General features: G+C 38.1%; 1 protein-coding gene across 1 annotated transcript in view; it reads right to left on the reverse strand.

Annotated features, from left to right (window-relative positions):
- The window catches only part of LOC306876133 (diacylglycerol kinase beta-like), a 106556-nt gene that overhangs the window by 62745 nt on the left and 29272 nt on the right, over positions 1 to 14539 (reverse strand). Inside the window, exons 4-15 of the mRNA XM_079427088.1 lie at positions 13779 to 13932; positions 11676 to 11927; positions 11261 to 11407; positions 10125 to 10174; positions 9471 to 9545; positions 9256 to 9375; positions 9054 to 9171; positions 7524 to 7612; positions 6430 to 6546; positions 5526 to 5624; positions 4021 to 4128; positions 3848 to 3921 (exon numbers count right to left, since the gene is read on the reverse strand). Coding sequence (XP_079283214.1) covers positions 3848 to 3921; positions 4021 to 4128; positions 5526 to 5624; positions 6430 to 6546; positions 7524 to 7612; positions 9054 to 9171; positions 9256 to 9375; positions 9471 to 9545; positions 10125 to 10174; positions 11261 to 11407; positions 11676 to 11927; positions 13779 to 13932 — 1403 coding nt within the window. The remainder of the gene's footprint in view (positions 1 to 3847; positions 3922 to 4020; positions 4129 to 5525; positions 5625 to 6429; positions 6547 to 7523; positions 7613 to 9053; positions 9172 to 9255; positions 9376 to 9470; positions 9546 to 10124; positions 10175 to 11260; positions 11408 to 11675; positions 11928 to 13778; positions 13933 to 14539) is intronic.

A 14539-nucleotide genomic window follows, 5' to 3' on the forward strand; every position in this document is an offset into this window, starting at 1 on the left:
GAATTATTCTGAATTATTCCATTTCCCCTTGGGGAAAAAAAAACTATTTTATTTTGTAAGTGTGCCCACTGACAAAGAAATTATCAGTCTATAATTTTAATGGTAGGTTTATTTGAACAGTGAGGGACAGAATACCAACAAAAACATCCAGAAAAACGCATTTAAAAAAAGTTATAAATTGATTTGCATTTTAATGAGTCGAATAAGTATTTGACCCCTTCTCAAAACATGACTTAGTACTTGGTGGAAAAACCCTCGTTAACAATCACAGAGGTCAGACGTTTCTTGTAGTTGGCCACCAGGTTTGCACACATCTCAGGAGGGATTTTGTCACACTCCTCTTTGCAGATCATGTCCAAGTCATTAAGGTTTTGAGGCTGACGTTTGACAACTCGAACCTTCAGCTCCCTCCACAGATTTTCTATGGGATTAAGGTCTAGAGACTGACTAGGCCACTCCAGGACATTAATGTGCTTCTTGAGCCACTCCCTTGTTTCCTTGGCCATGTGTTTTGGGTAATTGTCATGCTGGAATACCCATCCACAACCCATTTTTAGTGCCCTGGTCCTGACCGTCCATGAAAAACAACCCCAAAGCATAATGTTTCCACCTCCATGTTTGACGGTGGGGATGGTGTTCTTGGGGGCATAGGCAGCATTCCTCCTTCTCCAAACATGGTGAATTGAGTTGATGCCAAAGATTTTGGTCTCATCTGAACACAAAACTTTCACCCAGTTCTCCTCTGAATCGTTCAGATGTTCATTGGCTAACTTCAGACAGTTTTCAAAATAACACGTGCTTTCTTGTGGGACCTGCATGATTTCAGTCCTTCACAGCGTAGTGTGTTACCAATTGTTTTCTTGGTGATTATGGTCCCAGCTGACTTGAGATCATTGACAAGATCCTCCAGTGTAGTTCTGGGCTGATTCCTCACCGTTCTCATGACCATTGAAACTCCACAAAGTGAGATTTTGCATGGAGCCCCAGACCGAGGGAGACTGACGGTTATGGACAGGTGTCTTTAATACAGGCAACAAACTGAGATTAGGAGTACTTCCTTTAAGAGAGTGCTCTAATCTCAGCTTGTTACCTGTATAAATGACACCTGGGAGCCAGAAATCCTGCTGATTGATAGGGGATCAAATACTTATTTGATTCATTAAAATGCAAATCAATTTTTTGAAACTTTTTTGAAATGCGTTTTTTTGTCTCTCACTGTACAAATAAACCTGCCATTAAAATTATAGACTATATATCTATTGATATATCTCATGCGATATGCATGTGCATCTCGTCAGTAAAGATGCGCATGCATATCGCATGAGATATATCGGCCAGCATGCGTATATGTATATACACTCACCTAAAGGATTATTAGGAACACCATACTAATACTGTGTTTGACCCCCTTTCGCCTTCAGAACTGCCTTAATTTTACGTGGCATTGATTCAACAAGGTGCTGAAAGCATTCTTTAGACATGTTGGCCCATATTGATAGGATAGCATCTTGCAGTTGATGGAGATTTGTGGGATGCACATCCAGGGCACGAAGCTCCCGTTCCACCACATCCCAAAGATGCTCTATTGGGTTGAGATCTGGTGACTGTGGGGGCCATTTTAGTACAGTGAACTCATTGTCATGTTCAAGAAACCAATTTGAAATGATTCGAGCTTTGTGACATGGTGCATTATCCTGCTGGAAGTAGCCATCAGAGGATGGGTACATGGTGGTCATAAAGTGATGGACATGGTCAGAAACAATGCTCAGGTAGGCCGTGGCATTTAAGCGATGCCCAATTGGCACTAAGGGGCCTAAAGTGTGCCAAGAAAACATCCCCCACACCATTACACCACCACCACCAGCCTGCACAGTGGTAACAAGGCATGATGGATCCATGTTCTCATTCGGTTTACGCCAAATTCTGACTCTCCATCTGAATGTCTCAACAGAAATCGAGACTCATCAGACCAGGCAACATTTTTCCAGTCTTCAACCGTCCAATTTTGGTGAGCTCGTGCAAATTGTAGCCTCTTTTTCCTATTTGTAGTGGAGATGAGTGGTACCCGGTGGGGTCTTCTGCTGTTGTAGCCCATCCGCCTCAAGGTTGTGCGTGTTGTGGCTTCACAAATGCTTTGCTGCATACCTCGGTTGTAACGAGTGGTTATTTCAGTCAAAGTTGCTCTTCTATCAGCTTGAATCAGTCGGCCCATTATCCTCTGACCTCTAGCATCAACAAGGCATTTTCGCCCACAGGACTGCCGCATACTGGATGTTTTTCCCTTTTCACACCATTCTTTGTAAACCCTAGAAATGGTTGTGCGTGAAAATCCCAGTAACTGAGCAGACTGTGAAATACTCAGACCGGCCCGTCTGGCACCAACAACCATGCCACGCTCAAAATTGCTTAAATCACCTTTCTTTCCCATTCTGACATTCAGTTTGGAGTTCAGGAGATTGTCTTGACCAGGACCACACCCCTAAATGCATTGAAGCAACTGCCATGTGATTGGTTGATTAGATAATTGCATTAATGAGAAATTGAACAGGTGTTCCTAATAATCCTTTAGGTGAGTGAGTGTGTGTGTGTATATATATATATATATATATATATATATATATATATATAAAAGATTGTTTTGTTGGTTACATCAAGTTTGTTTTTGTGTAATTCTTTGTTTAAATCAAAACAATAAATTATTTTTATAATAACCACCATTCGATTTTAGAAGAAAATAACAAAAAGGCAAGGGAATAACAATCAACTTTTTCACTAAAACCCAAAAAATAACATTTGCCCCCCCCCCCCAATTAATTAAAGAAAAAAAAATCTACAGATTGTTCGTCGCAGCTCTAATGTTGGAACAACATGAGGATGAGTAAATGATGAAAGAATGTTCTATTTTGGTTGAACTGTTCCTTGAAAAGACAGACACACATGTGGAGGAATGACATTCTTAAAACGTCATCATTCCATTATCATAAAAGGCCACACAAACCTCGGAATCAATGAAGTCAAGCAAGACAGAAACACACATACACATATTGCACACGGTTGCAGCAATGCTCCTCAATAACCTTGAAGCAATAAAATTATTATTGAGGACTCAATGTCCTTCACTTCTAACTCTGTTAGCTACTCTGCCCCTTTAATACGCAAATGCACAGAGAGAGGAAGAGAAATAAAACGGGCTGTTAGTTTGAGGTACGTCAAAAGCTATGCTTTTATGTGGGGGTGATAATTTGAGCACTTATCGACACTGAAGAATTCATTCGTTCCCTATGCAAAGAACAAAAGAACGCAGGTCAAGTGTCAAGCCCGACCAATGAGCTTTCAGTACACTGCTCAGAGTGAATATGGTGGACAAATACACTCGGTACAGTATGATTCAACGGTGACCACTCTGTTCCTTTGTTTGCATCAAAGAACTACCAAAATGGTCTTTCTTTTTCGGGGCCAGGGCAGTTATCGTGTCTTTGTTTGAGCACATGTCTAATAATGGAGGATAAACGGCCAATTAATGGTATTTAAAACTGTGTTGCTATGGTGATGCCAGCACAAAATCCCAAACCGGTCTCCCTGAGGACGTTGGGTGGGTGGTGAGAGCTGAAACAACACCCACATTCTTCCTCCTTAAACAGCATTACTGTCTCCTGCAAGCTTTGATGGTATTTAGGACACTGCCAGTAAGCTAGAAAAAGAGTGGGACTTTTGTTTAACATGTCTATGCAGATTCGACTGACTTCAGATGGTTTGACAAACCTCCTCATTGGAACCATTACAGCAGTACAAGGTCGGAGAATATGAAAAATGATGATGCAACAGTTGGTGCTTCAAAGACGTTTACCTCTCTCCCTGCCGACCGCCACTTTTAGGATTAACCAGCACGAGGAGGGGGTGCGTCCCGGGCAGAGGGGTGATCTTAAAAAGCAGAAAGGGAGAAAAGGTTACAAACACACACACACATATAAGTGCGCTGCACAGATTTGCAGTCCCAGAGTGTGTCTGCTGAGGACTCACCTGCAGTGCCTGACCGTCACCGGTGAACTTGAAACACTGGCCGGTGTCCTCAGGGCTGGTACTGGGGGATGATTCTCCTTCACCTCTTTTGACGGCAGAATGACGGTCCTACAGTTATACAGACATTACAGTGAACATCAACAAACAGAGACGGAGTGAGACAGATGTGCATCTGAGATAAGAATGACAAGACTAATGCCATTTCTCTTAGAACTTAGAAAGAATTGATGTTTTAGCATTTCTACAGGTCGTTTTACAATGCATACAGAAATGAATACTTTTATTCAGCAAGGATGCATTAAACTGACCACAAGTGATCGTGAAGACATTTACAATGTTATGAAAAAATTATATTTCAAGTAAATTTTCAAATTCTATTTCTATTTGAAAATCTACTTCTCAATTAATGCTGTTTATTATAACTGTCTATTCATCAAGTAATCCTGAAAAAAAGTATCATGGAAATTATTTGTAACTGTAATGGAACTACTTCATAGCTGTGCATTTCCTGGACAATGACTGCACACCTTTCATCAACCAATCATAATCACACATTCTATAGCCCAACTGTTTTTTTACTGTATCCAGTAAATGCAGCTTTTGCGAACATAAGACACTTTTCAAAAACAAAATAATCTTACGGACTCCAGTCAAAACAAGTTTGTGAATTTCCTTGATTATTGAGTCATACTTATTGAAAAGACAGTAAATAATGTTTTACTGGAATCATTTTATCTTGAATACCATTTACTTAAATTAATATTTAATTCATAAATTTTATAGCATAAAGGTGGAATAGCACAAAAACAGTGAACATTCTTTAATTTCTTAATGCAAATTTCCAGTCAGTAGGAATTTTTTTGGTTTGTTTTGTGACAGAGTGCACAAAAACTCCCTTTTATCCCATTATCAACACTGTTGCAATATCCAAAATACATCAAAATATTTTGATACATAAAAAAAATGTATAGATAAATATATTTAAACAAAATATTTCTCCTTGTAGATGTAACAACTGGCTAAAAAAAAAAAATCAATGGCCAATATAACTCAGACCTCAATTCAATTTCTTTCTTTTTTTTTTTTACTTAAGCGACCGACATTGCAAAACATTGCTTTTTAAATAAATATTTAAAGATTTGAAAGCCACGGCAGCATGCAGGAGAAATATTTTCTTCTTTCTGATGGTTATGTCATGCGCACCTGCAACCATCCAGGTGTGTGATGGGTGTTTGTGCAATTTACATTAATTAACATCAGTTTTCTTAACATTTATCAACAATAAGGGTTGCGTATAACTCTGAAATTCAAATAACCTCTAACTATCTAGAACGGTCTTGCATTGTGTCTACAATACCCCAAAAATATAGTATAGACTACTCATTGGTCCCAGTAGAGAGGAGGCCCATTAAAGAATTCATCCAGGACCCACCCATGAAAAAATCATCCTGGGATCCTTGCGTTTTACCATATCAAAAGAGTGCAGTGGGAGAGCCTGAACTCACCAGAACAACAGGGCAGATGTACGACGGCAGGAGTGTGTGATCTTTTAATGGCCCACCGTCACATTCAGGCTTCACATTAGACGCACACTTGTTATGGAGCTGGAAAACACACAAATATAGATGAGGAGCGGTGGAGAAAGACACATCAACAGACTGGAATGGATTGGATCTTTTGTGGCTTGTTTTATCCTCACTAATCCGACCTTGTAAGAAGACATTATCCCCCGGTTTCACAGACAAGGCTTAAGCCTAGTCCTAGACTAAAATGTAAATCTGAGCTGTTTCAACTGAAATAAACTTGCACTGACTGATCTTAAAACATGTCAGTGCCTTTGTTTTGTCTTAAAATGCACACCAGTAATGTTTTTTTCTAAGGAATGTTTATTAAAATTACTTAAATATCCTAATTGAACTATGGCCTAATCCTGGTTTAGGCTAAGCCCTGTATGTGAAACTGGGCCTAAATGTTAGGAACAAACAGGACAGCAGGATCTGTACTTGATATTAAATTAGTTGCAGGTTTAGAGTTGAAACTGTCAGGAGAGATGGTTCAGAGAGTGTGCAGGAGCATATAATGTGATAATAAAAATCATTACGCAGAGATAAAGCTTTTGAATGAGTGTTAAGTGCTGACACTTATCTTTATTAGGGCTATTTTAAAACAAATTGGCCACGTCCACTAAATGGTGTGAAAATTTAGTGAAGAACACCACCAAGTGGCGTGAATAAGTATTACATTAAAATGGCTTTTAGAAAAATAGGCTACAACTGAATTAAACTGAGATAAAAAGGAAAAATGCAGAAAAACATTAAAAAAAAATACAATGAATATTAATGCTAACACAAAAGTTTTAGACTCTTACTGGCCACAGTAAGATATCAAGATAAGTCAATATATACTCACAGTGATTTGACACCAAACACAGTGAAGGCCTGTTAGACCTTGATAGCACTTGATACTGCGGTGACATTTGTCACATTTTGTTGGGGAGTTGCCCTCCATCCAAACATGCTGCATAGCCTAGAGAGACATTCAATAGAGACTCATTATTTATTTTGGTTGTGAAATACTCAAACATAAGGCATTTGCACAAGAATTCTATCACTAACTGCAATATTATTTCCTTTTACTGACTAAAACAATCACATCACAAGGCAAAACCTCAAGTGTGGAAGAATACACAGGATCTTAGTAAAGAAATACAGGTAATAATTACCAGTGTTGGAATGTACTAAATGCATCCACGTGTTATCATACACATTCAGTGATTTTTTTTGTTGGTCAGAGCTTTCACAATGATGCTTCAGGAAGGGTCTAGCACACAGCATTTTTCATTTAATCTAACAACCAATGTTAAAAACTCAGTAAAAATGAATACCATAATATATAGTATGTGAGATGAAGGTAAGACTAATGCAGAAACTTACAGCACATCACTTGATTGCCTGTAATATTTTTTCCACATCACTTAACATCTCATAATACACTCTGTGAAATCATAATCTAATGACAACATTTGTTTTGAATGCAGTGCCTTCCATCTCTGCGGTAGTTACTGCATGGGAAGTGCAAGTTTTAAAGAGGTGTCAGTGACTACTAAAACCGCTGTGTGATCTCAGTCTTTCCCCTCTAGTTCTCAGTATAGAAAAAAGATCGTACACACAGGATGTTCTCATAGCCTTTCTGACATGTCCACAGAACATTACTTTGAGGTTAAACCAAGAGTTATGGGTCTGGGAAGTTGCCTTGGGTGAAAACTGAGCTGGACTGCGGTCAGTGGATAAAATAATCATAACACGAGTCGTTTACTAATAATAGAACACTGTGTTTGTTACAACTATGAGCTCTGTACCAAACTCCAGGTTTCACAAAAATGAAAAATGTGTCTCATGAAATGATCGCTTCTGTCCTTATACTGTAAGTTACGCCTCAGAGAAAAATCCAGTTTAAACAGTGAGAAGTGTTCATTTGTAAGCGTATGTTGTTTATGCACTCACATTGGTGTGTCTGCGGGACTTGGCGTAGGTGCTAATGCAAGGAGCAATGTCTTTGGACACACAGCGCTCATGGACTGTGTACTTGCATACTGCCAAACAAAAGACAGGACTGTGAGAGACGGAGTATGAGAGATTGAAGGGAAACATTTCAAACAGAAAACTACACAGAACAGACAGACGGATAGGTAGTTAGAAAGACAGTGTGATAGAAAAACAGACAGACAGACAAATCGATAGATAGACAGAAAGATGAGAGATAACAGACAAATAGAAAGACACAATGAAAGCCAGAACAACACGGCAGATATAATTAAATAAAATGACAGATAGAACAACAGATGGCTAGACAGAATGACAGACAGATACAGAGATCGAAAACATGAACAGGATCACGGGAACCAGTCATGAAAATGGAATTTACTGTATAATGTCACAGAGTTTGACCAATTGTGGATGAAGCTAAAACGTGATATGGACTACTAGCTGTGAATATTAAGCTGCAAAATGCTATTTAAACATTAATCCTGCATGTCCCGCGTGTCTCTGTGTGATTGAATGGCGTAGACACGCGGTTTTGTTTTGCATAAACTGAAGTGCATGTGATGCTCGTGGTGTTTTCAGCCTCTGCTGCCTCATTATATGAGTAAATGAGCACATGAACAATCTATAGAACTGCTCAGAGTCACTTCATGAGCATTTACTGCTTCTTGTGAGAACAACTATTGTCATATGCAAACAGAAAAAATTAAAAGGTCTTCACAACAACCTCTCAAAATAAAAGTTTGGTTCAACTTGAAGAAATTGTGACAGAAATATATTATTAATATGATGATAGTACTACTACTACTACTACAATTATTTTCAAAACATTATTTTTAAGGAACATTTAACAGAATTTATTTACCAGAAAAATGTAAATACACACAATATTTCTGAGAAATAAATAATTTTTTTTTTTATAATCAATTATTTAGAGATGCTTTTGATGATTAAAATTTAATGAAACTATTCAAATAGAACCCAGAAAATTAAGAAAAACTAAATTTGAGAAAAAAAACGTATTTCATAGGGCCTTAAAAATGACATTTTTGGTTAAACTCTTAATAAATTGCTGTTAAATTGTGTAAGTTTCATTAATTAGACATGCTTTTTGTTTAATAAAATTTTATTTAGCCATTAAAAGGGAGTTTAAACGGAAAAACGTAATTTGGAAAAAATGTAAATACAATTTGGGAAAAAATAAAATGCATTTTATAGGTCCTAGATGACAGACAGAGACTGACAAAATGATAGGAATGACAGAACAACGCATACAGATATAGCTAGACAAAACTACAGATAGAACAATACATTGTTATACAGAATGACAGACAAAGAGACAGACAGATAAACAGAAATATAGAGATAGACGGACAGAAAGACGACAGATGACAAACAGACAGAACGACAGACAGAACAACACAGACAGATATATTTAGACAAAATGACAGATAGAACAATAGATAGAGAGACAGGCAGACATATACTCACGTGAGCAGCAAAGGCCCTGTTTTCTTACTCCTAACAACATAGTGTGGCAGTAATTACAGTATGCTGGCTTGTTAAAATGCTTCAGTCTCCATACATGCTGCCCATCTTCTTGTACATTCTGAATGTATGTGAAAGAGGAACAGGAATTAAGATACTACATCTTAATGTATTATTTCCTCTTTATAACTTAGTTTCTCCTCACCGTCTCCATTCCCAGCAGGACCAGGAGTGGTATGGTGGTCATTCCTCCTCTGATCCACTCCTCTAATGTGACCGTTCCATCCCGGTCATAATCAATCTCCTCCATCATCTCCTTCAGAATCTATAATATAAGACATGAAAATAAGGGACAATAAGATATGGATTCCACTATATATGATGGGATTGCCTGGTGGAAACATTTAAAATGATTCATACTGGTCGTAGTTCTGTAGAGTCCCATTCTAGATACTCAGCTACATGGACCATCTGGTTTATGATGCGGTCGAGCTCCTAAATCGACAGATACAATTGCTTTAGATATTATACACTATAAAGCATACAGTTTTCAAAATGACTTTTTATGAACCCTGGTATTTACAGTTCTCTCCAACTATCAGTTCAAAGTTTCCCCCAAAAAAAGATCAATAATACTGTGAGACAGGCTCCGAATCATCAAGTTCTAACAGCTTTAAGATGAATGAAACATTCAATGAAAGGATGATAATAATATTACATAATCCGAATGAAATGCACTGTAACTGTATGTATTGTATTAAACTTGCATGTAAACCTAACATTAAACTGCGGTACTGTGTACTGTGCATTATTAACCCCTTGTTGTTTACAGCATCAATCTAACCACAAAGTCAAATAACTGGACATTTCAAAATGACACATTATGAGAATGAGCTTTATTGGCCAAGTATGTTTACACATACAAGGAATTTGTTGTAGTGACAGAAGCTCCACAGTGCAACAGAAAGACAGAAACAGGACAGGACACAGATAATAAAAGAACAACAACAAATAACCAAATAGGCAATGTACAAAACAGCAAAAACATAACAATAACGGAGATTTCAGACTTACCGAACTGTCCAGCAGACCATTGCCATCTGTGTCGTACAGCCTGAACATGACTTTAGGGTGAGAGAAGTAAAAGATAAGAGACTTTTTATAGTGTAGCAAACATTTGTCAAGTACAGACCCCATGATAGCACCTAGAGCTCAGGTTATCAAAAGGCAGACTGAGGGAGCTAGTGAGGATTAGCTTTGGGCACAAATAACTTCCTATGCTAAAGAAAGCTTGGCTACGCTAACTCCATGGTAAATAAGGACAGGAGCAGAGATAAGCCCTTACAGAATAAGAGAAAGAGATTCTAGAAGTCTCCTGTCACTCTCACTATGTGTGACTGACAAAGGTGTTGTTGGGTGTACTACATGTAAATATATTGACTTATTACTTAACAGACTTTTTTATAGCTAATAACGTATAGCTACTTACAGATTTTTTTCTGTATTACGAAAGATTTCTATTTCAAACAAATGCTATATGAAAAAATGTGGCACGGTTTCCACAAAAACTGTGACCAACATTGATAATAAGACGTTTTTCTTAAACACCAAATATTAGGATGATTTCTGAAGGATCACGTGACACTGATAACTGGAGTAATGGCTGCTGAAAATTCAGCTTAGCCATCACATAGGCTACAGTAACTGAAATGAAACTGACTGTTCAAACATCTCAAAGATCCATATCTGCTTTTCACATGCTGTGTTTAAATATGAACTGTCAGTAAGGAAATAAAATTTGTGACGCCTGCCAAGAATGAGGTCACTTTTCACACGTTTCTGACTAATACTGTACTTCCTGTGGTTGGCACGACTGGTTTGGAGACATCATTTACAAAATTACTTAAAAGATATTTCTTTTTTCTTTAGAAGAACTTTGGAAAAGTGGGAATTATTGAGGATGTAAATAAGAAGGAGATTAAAGGAAGAAACCTCATGTGACATTAAAGCGTCTGATAAACTACCATAACAAAGGAAAACTTTCTTTGTTTTAACATGAACAAGCTAACATCATCAACTATTAATATTCAAAAAAATATATATGACCAAATCAGTATTTGAGAATGTCTTAAAAATAATCCTTCTTAAAAATTTCCTAAAGTCAGCTAAAATCGTACCAGAAAATTATTTTTGAATAATTTCCAACTTACACTCAAGCTTATCCTCTGGCGTCCCCCTCTCCAGCAGGGACAAGTAGCACACAATGTCTTTAAGGAAGACCACTTGGGGTGACGGAGATCCTTTTTGTGGAGAAGGACTCCTCCGGAGAGTTGTACGATTTTCTGATTGATTACGTTCTGGAAGAATGTTAAATTATCATTTTTCAATTCAATTCAGTTTTATTTTGTAAAACACATTTAAAATCAACTTTAGTTGGCCAAAGTGCTGTAAACTTATAATGTGTATAATATATCAGTAATGACACCAGATATCACACAAAAATATTTGTGTGGGAGCATCCGGATTCTGATCAGGCAATATCGCTTTGTAAGACCCTTGTCATGGATTACACATGTAAAAAAGGACCGTGAAGATCAAGGTTGTCCCCTTGTTCATGACTCTGACCTGGAGAGAGGCGAGGGGAGTTGGTAGTCTTAGAGAGAGCCAAAGCATTGCTGCTGCTGCTCGCTGGAGGATTGGGCTGCGTGCCGGGTGAGCGGTGGGGGCCTCTGGGTGTGTGGCCCCCTGTGCCTGAGCGTTGTGAGGAGGAGCGGGAGGAGCAGGGTGATGTGGTGGCCCCTGAGCCTGGAGAGATCCCTGCAGAGTTCTCTGGTGCATGTCGGCTCATAGCACTCGAAATACTCTTCCCATTCATACCTACAAGGAAGAAAGCAGCACAGGAAAATAGAGAGGAGATGAGACAGGAAGAAACAGTGTAGGGTCTCATTCACTAACTGTGTACACAAGTGTAAAACCTGTGCATGAACATTAACCAAAAAATCATTATTTATCAATAACTTCACTTTTTTTTAATTAAACTTTAGTGAATATATAGTGAATATAGATATACATAGACAGATTGTCTGTTGCTTGTTGCTACTGGTCTGTTTACCCCTCCACAGCGCTTTAAACTGTTCAGTCTTGAAGATTTGGAAACCACGACAGGTAGAATGACACATGGCAGACACGGATAGAGGAAAAGAGAGCTGGGATAGTTTATGAGCGCAACCAGCCAGGACAGCTGAATATGGCAGATGTATTACTGCCATAATGAGCAATTCTCATTTAGCATTAAGGAGTTGCATTAAAGACAAATGGAGCAACAGAAATCACCGATTGTATTGTATTAGCCGGTCCAGAGAAATCAAGGCACTAGGTGGCACTGTTGGCTGTCAAACTGTTTATATACTCAACTAATCTTTGCCCTAAATCACCTCAGGTTAACAGTAATAGTACCAGACACAAAGCCACCAGCATTAAAGTGTACTCTTGCATCAACCTTGCAAAGAGGCAAATCTCTTAATTTGTCTAATTTTGCCTTAATAGAACAATGGCTCAAGAGTCATGGAGAGCCTGAAAAGGCGGCAGCATGTCTCCTGACAAGAGCAAGTTTCATCGCATAACAAAAAAATGCTCATCAGATGTGTGTGGGATCGCCAGATGTTTACCAGTTCATTACAGGTTTACAAGCAAACTGGTTATGCAGTCTAATCTAATTTAAATGAAAAGATACAGTGTGATCTGAGACCAAAGGTGAAAGTACTTTATTTTTGTAATGTTGTATAAAACTGTTTTGTATTGATAATAATAAGAAATGTGTCTTAGGCTGATGATACACGGGACAACTTTTTGAGCAATCTAGACCGATCTAAAGTATCCAGATAGAAATTTATTACCCATTCTCAGTGGGAATGTGTCCAAGCAACATTGCTCAAGAAAAGTTGCCCGGCAAAACTGCTCAAAAAAGTTGTCTAGTGTATCATCAGCCTTAAGCAGCAAATCAGCATATTAGATTGATTTCAGAAGGATCATGTGACACTGAAGACTGGAGTAATGGCTGCTGACAATTCAGCTTTGCCTTCGCATTTATATCAAATATATTCACATATAAAACAGTTATTTCAAATTGTAATATTTCACGAATTACTGTTTTTACTGATCAAATAATACTGTACTTTGATCAAATAAATGCAAATAAATGAGCATAAGAGACTTCTTTCAAAAACAAACTTTTTAAACGGCAAATTATCTATTATGCAGATTTTTACCTATTTCAAACATTTGAAAGGTAGTGTATATGTTTCCATTAGAAATATATCATGCTGAGTAAACTAAAAAAAAAACTAAAAAAAATCAGATGAATTTCTTAGTATTTGATTGCACCTCTTTTGCTTTAATGGCAGCAGCACTCTAGATGAACTCCAAAAGTTTGATTAGTGACCTTCAAATAGTGAACAACTGTAAATATTTCTTATTTTATGTAATGAGGTTCAACATTTTTCAAAATCCTCAAACTTAAAGCTTATTTCCAGGTATAAATTGGGACCCAACTGTTTATGAACAGCGCACAAGTGTTTCAGGGCAGTTGTTCTTTCACAGCTCCCAAAAAATCTACCTCAGAAGAAACTGACACTTGCTTCTCCTATTAGAACTGCTGAAACAAATAGGAAATACAGACTTTCATGACATGTTATAGACAGTATAAAGGCATTTTAAAAGAGTATTTACCCAGCATGCCTGCTCCAGATCGAGAGGTGTCAGGAGAGCTGCCTCCACCATTCTTGCTCTTGAAGGAAGTGAAGAGGTGTTTGCAAAGTTCCTCAGGGATGTCATTCTCCAGATACGTAGTCATGAATAGCTGGAAGCCCTCATAGTCGATGGGCTGCAGGAGACAAGTGGAGAGATGATGAGAAATGAGATGACAGGAAGCTGGAGAGACTAAATAAATCCATGAATATGCAGCTTCCTGCTCCTTTATGTTTTCAGCAGAGAGGATGTTCCTGTTCCTGTCTTTGGGCATGAATGACACGCTCAAGCATTTCATTATGACACATGGCAACAAAAATACAGAGCGAGCCCACTGACACACATCAAAATATAGTAAAAACACATAAATTTGCTGCTCATAGAAACAAAATCATTGGAGGTTACAAAAACACCATGATGAAGAAGCCGTTAATAGAATTTACAGTAGCACAGACACATGGCTCACATTAAAAAGCACTGGGTGCTACCTCTGATCTTCAGCAGACATTGTAGCAAGACTATCTTGTTAGACAAGGATGGGCCTGGGCATGCAGTCCGTTGACACACTGAACCACAGAACATGCAAACCCAGAAGGTAACAGCTTACTTGGTTGAGAACATCTTGCTTCTGTGTGGCAGTCAGAGATATATGAAGAGGGTAGAGGGAGAGAGGGGTTATATACACTGCAGTGGTTGTTCGTGCAGAGGGAAGGGATCGGTGAATGGTGTTACCTTTCATATCC

This window comes from Barbus barbus (assembly GCF_936440315.1).
Source record: "Barbus barbus genome assembly, chromosome: 10".
NCBI classification, from domain to species: Eukaryota; Metazoa; Chordata; class Actinopteri; order Cypriniformes; family Cyprinidae; genus Barbus; species Barbus barbus.